Raw genomic sequence first — 4,906 nt, 5'->3', positions numbered from 1 at the left:
AGTTGAGAATAATTTTAAATTTTAAAAAATTTTAAAAAATTCATCAGAAATTGAAATAAAGATATAGTTAATAATTATTAATTATTGTGTAAAAATATATATTTTGTTTCAATTATATTTATTTTATATTAAAATATTAAATATATTAAATATATATTAATATATTTTTTTTAATATTAAATCGAAGTAATCATTTTATGAGCGGTTTTGTTTTAATTTCATTAAAAGTCTTACAGATCTTCATAGTGCCTTTAATTATAAATTATAATAAAATACTTAATACTGTATTGGATACTACGCTACCCAATTAATACTGATTCGATATAACAGTTTTTTTCCAAATCAAAAAAAAGTTTTAATTAATTTAAATTCCATGACTGATATAACAGTTTTTATTATCGACAATTGATTATTTTTTTCTTTCTTTGTGAGATAAGTTTTATAAGTTAAAATAAAAGTAACTCAAAAGTAAAACTTTAGTAATGCAAACTTTTTTAGCTGCATGTTTTTTTATCTTTATTTAGATACTATATGCTGAGATTCATTTAGCTTAGTTTCGTTTAACGTTTTATCTCTTAACGATATATCTTAAACGTGAATATATACGTATGTTTTGTCGCGTGAGATAAACATTTAATAAAAGGGATTTATTTTGAAAAGAAAGAAAAAAGAGAGAAAGGAAAAGAAAGTCAAAGTCGATTATCTTTATGGTTCGATGATAATTTGCTTCCCGATTATATTGACATAAAACTGTTTACTGTCTTGATCAGAAGACAAGAGCATTGCATCGCATGCCGTTATGTCTGGCAGCAATTCGGTAGAGCGCTCTACCTGTGTGTACTCGGTGAACCACGACCAATTAGCCGGAAGCACATTCAAACCATTAGCTCGAAATGAATTCGCGTTTAGAATTTGCTTCAGCGTAGAAGGTCGATCGGTAAACTGATCGGTAAATTCGATTTCCGGAACGTTCGACCCTTTAGATTATTAAACTTATCGATCGAGCAAACTCGACCATCATCTTTTTTCTAACGAATAACTCCGTTTTTTCTCTTTATCTCGTTACCAATTCTATAAAATTTATCTATTTTACCGACGCGATGTTTCAATCGGTAACGATTACTTTTCAAAATCGTAATAGGTTTTAATCGCTCGCTTAATACTCGGATGGGATGTAATTTAGTTTTGCGCGGTGCTTGTAATTGAATTTGAATTTGTCGTTAGAACATATGGCAAGTATCGTTAGGAAACCACATTATATTCTCTTGGGTACAATAGAAGCCTTAGTCCGATCTGACATACATTATACTTGTCCCGTTTACTAATGTTGGCAACCGCGTAATTGCATGGACTTTCTCGTGTAACGTTGCATCGCATCGATACAATTCTCCTGTATCTCACAAGAATTCGTCTTATACTCTAATGACCGATTATTTTTTATAATGTAAATATTAATTATTCCTTTTTCAAATATATTATATTATATTATATTATATTATATATATATATTAATATTATTGCTGATATCATCAATTAACGCGATATTTGATTTAAAAATTTCTTCATTTGTTTGTTATTTGTTGTTTTTTGTTTTGAAACAAATCTTTTATAAATTTTTTTAATTTTTGTTTGGAGGGGAATCGTATACTAACTTACTTAAATTATTTTTTACTTTTTCCGCCAGATATTAATATAATAACGTTTCTTTTTTTTAAGCGACAAGTAAATATAATAATTTTTTTGTAACATACTATGAAATCACATTTGTTTATTCTTCTGTATTATTCTTAATGTTATAAGATATTCATTGTATATTATATTTGTTTCACTCTGTTAAAAATTTATATATTTTAGAATTGATCTTTTATTTTTTTATCTAAGCAAATGATTTTATTCTATTATGTATATTATTTATTCAGTATTATATTCTTATTCAATAAAAAAACTCTAGTTTTATAATATAATATAATATAAAATGTTTCCATATATATTTGTCGTACAGTAAAAATGTTGAAGAAATTTAAAAATTAAAAATTTATTAACTAGTATAGTACAGAACAAATTTTTTTATCTATAAAATCAAACTGTTGAAAATTGAAATTAAATGAAAAGATATACATTTAATCTTTCATTTATTTTGTAAATTATCAATTCATATCATTAAATTTCAAAAATAATTTTTCCGATTTTTTATCCGATTTTTCTATTTATAATAAAAATACTCTTAAAATTTTTGATTTTAGCTTGAAATTTAATATTTAATAAAAAAAAAAAAAACTGAAAAGCAGGATTCTTCTTCATTCAATTTCAAATTTCGAATTTAAAGAACAATTGATAATGATTTGTATGATTGAAAACTCAGCAATAATTTTTCACATACATATATATATATATATATATCTATATGGAATATCAGAATAACGATGAGTAAGCTAACTCGCTCAAAAGGAAAAAGTAATAAATAAAGGTAGACACGCGATCACGTTGCTTATTCTGATCCATTTATTCATACCTAATACCCCATTCGTTATCCCCTGTTAACTTTCGACGAGAAGAGAAAAATTGTAACTTGATTTTGCGGTTATCCTTTCTTTCTAGAGATCCCGGGCAGATGGAGGAGGCATTGTCCGCATGGGCAGATAATGTCTGAACCTGGTTGCAACTTAGTGTCCGAGGGAACCGCCGGAGAAAACGGAAATACCGTGTCTACTGGAAAATGCGTTTGTGGACCGTCGGTGCCTTGGTGTCCAAACGAACCTCGTCCTTATGATTATTCTACCCGACACGAGTGCAAGCTCAATTTGGCCGCAAAGATGAATTACGGTAAGCTCGCATATATGTTTTCCTTCTATTCTTCGAATTAGTCGACTTATACAGGATATTCACCGTCGTCTTTTCAGATCTTTTCAAGAGTTTTAGGAGAAAATATTTCCAGTAAAATAATAATTAATATTCAATTTAAATGAAAAATTGAGATAATGAAAATTTATTCCAAAAAAATATTTATTCGATAAAAAATCGAATTTCTTTTTAAGTAGCACCATTTTTGATTTTATAAAATTATAATTAAGTGATGAATTCAGTGATTTTCAAATAATCTTGAATTTTTTAATATATTTAAATTATTTGTATGGCTTATAATTCGAAATTGACAGAATAAATAACAATATATTTATCGTTCACATTGAAATTATCAATAAATTATATTTTTGACGCGTTTGAATCATAAATATTTAATTTTGTTTTAAAAAAGTCAAGATATTTCTAATTTTTCTCGAATAAAATTTTTTTTATGAAATTTCACAATTTATAATAATACTGATAAACTTATATTTTAATGCCTTAAAAACTCATATATTAATATTCCCATGAAATTAATAATAAAGTTTCTAAATTTAGGATCATTTTTTTTATGGTCATAAGATTCTTGATATTATCTTATACATTACTGAATAAAATTTTTTTTGTCATTACAATTTGTTGAATTGAATATTAATTTTTTATTCAAGCATTTTCTTTTGATATTAGTTTAAAAAATTGTCATTATAATCTATCTAGAGTGAAGATACTAGAAATAATAATCCTTTACCAAAATTTAAATATAAAGATTCACAAGCTAATTGCTTGTATTTCATAAGAGTAATAAATAAGAATTGAATATATCTGCTATTCCTATAATATTCCCCTCTTTCTTAAAATTCTTAATTAAATTAAATTTCTCAATTTCACATTCTCTTTTTCTTTCTTAACACGATTGAATCAAATGTGATCATATTGTTAATTTCATAAAACTATTGCGATTTTACAAAGTATAGATGAATTATTTGATCGTAATATATTCTGTTTTTCTTGTTATTAAATTGCCTATACATTATATATATATACAAAGAACAGAGCGGTTGACTTTTTTTTACTTGTTTTACTTCAACGATAAAGCGTTCACGAGTGAAAGAAAATGAGAATCATTAAAGTGGATGAAGTACGTGAAAGGGGAGCAGAGTTGAAATAACGAAACTGCGGCAGTTGCCCGTTAATGAAAAGAAAACATAAATAGTAGAAGAAGAAGGAACAATGGCAACTAAGAGAAGCGAAAGGTCACGAAGGTGAGGAGGGGTAGACGCCGCGGCGGCGTTAATGAGAAAAAGACATAACTAGGGGTACGTCTCGTGATGTAACTCTCACTCTCTTCGCTTCTTTCTTTTCTTCTTTCTTTCTCTCTTCCTTTCTTTCTTTCTTTTCTTCCTTCTTAAAGTCACCAAAAATAACGCCTGTGAAATTTACTTGGGGATACAATGAAAGGAATAATAAGGCGAAGGAAAATCGTAGAGCTGCGTTGAATCGAGACATATTTACGTGGGAAAGAACCGTTGTTCGCCATTGTCCGATCTTCGCGAATACCGACTATCGAATAAGTTTGCGGTAATTACAGTTAGAGGCTGTCGAATTATTGCGTATATAGAATCGATAGTTAACTCGTCTTTTCATTGAGCCGAACTTTCAGTAGTCTATTCTAGCGTACTTTGGCGTTGAACGTGTAACGAAGTTGTTAGCGAGTAAGTAACAAAAGTAGTTACCTGCAACGGTGCAGAAAGTTAAATTCGATTCGTCGGGTAAAGTTTAATCGTGTACGTACTTTCAAGGTGGGAATCAGAGGGATTGTTCTTTTGTGGGGTTAAGTACACGAGTAAAATTTCGATGACTCGTGTTCAAGTCAAAATCCATCATAGAAAGGGATAAAAGAAGCGAACTTTGCTTCGGTTTGTTTTTCCGCCAACAGTTTTCAATTTCAGAATTATTGCAATGTATTACATACATTGAGAGTGCATATATATTTATGTACTTTATAATCGTTTTTCAGATGGTTATTGCGGGTTCATTTTTCAACCATCTGTATTTTCTTCTATTT

General features: G+C 28.1%; 1 protein-coding gene across 1 annotated transcript in view; it reads left to right on the top strand.

Moving 5' to 3' along the window:
- LOC102670912 (insulin-like growth factor-binding protein 7) overlaps positions 1-4,906 on the top strand; it is a 41,361-nt gene that overhangs the window by 30,665 nt on the left and 5,790 nt on the right. The window contains exon 4 of the mRNA XM_006622854.2: positions 2,599-2,823. Coding sequence (XP_006622917.1) covers positions 2,599-2,823 — 225 coding nt within the window. The remainder of the gene's footprint in view (positions 1-2,598; positions 2,824-4,906) is intronic.

Source organism: Apis dorsata, unplaced genomic scaffold (assembly GCF_000469605.1).
Source record: "Apis dorsata unplaced genomic scaffold, Apis dorsata 1.3 scaffold_787, whole genome shotgun sequence".
NCBI classification, from domain to species: Eukaryota; Metazoa; Arthropoda; class Insecta; order Hymenoptera; family Apidae; genus Apis; species Apis dorsata.
The sequence above is the reverse complement of the archived record's forward strand: the minus strand, read 5'-3'. Positions and strand labels throughout refer to the sequence as shown.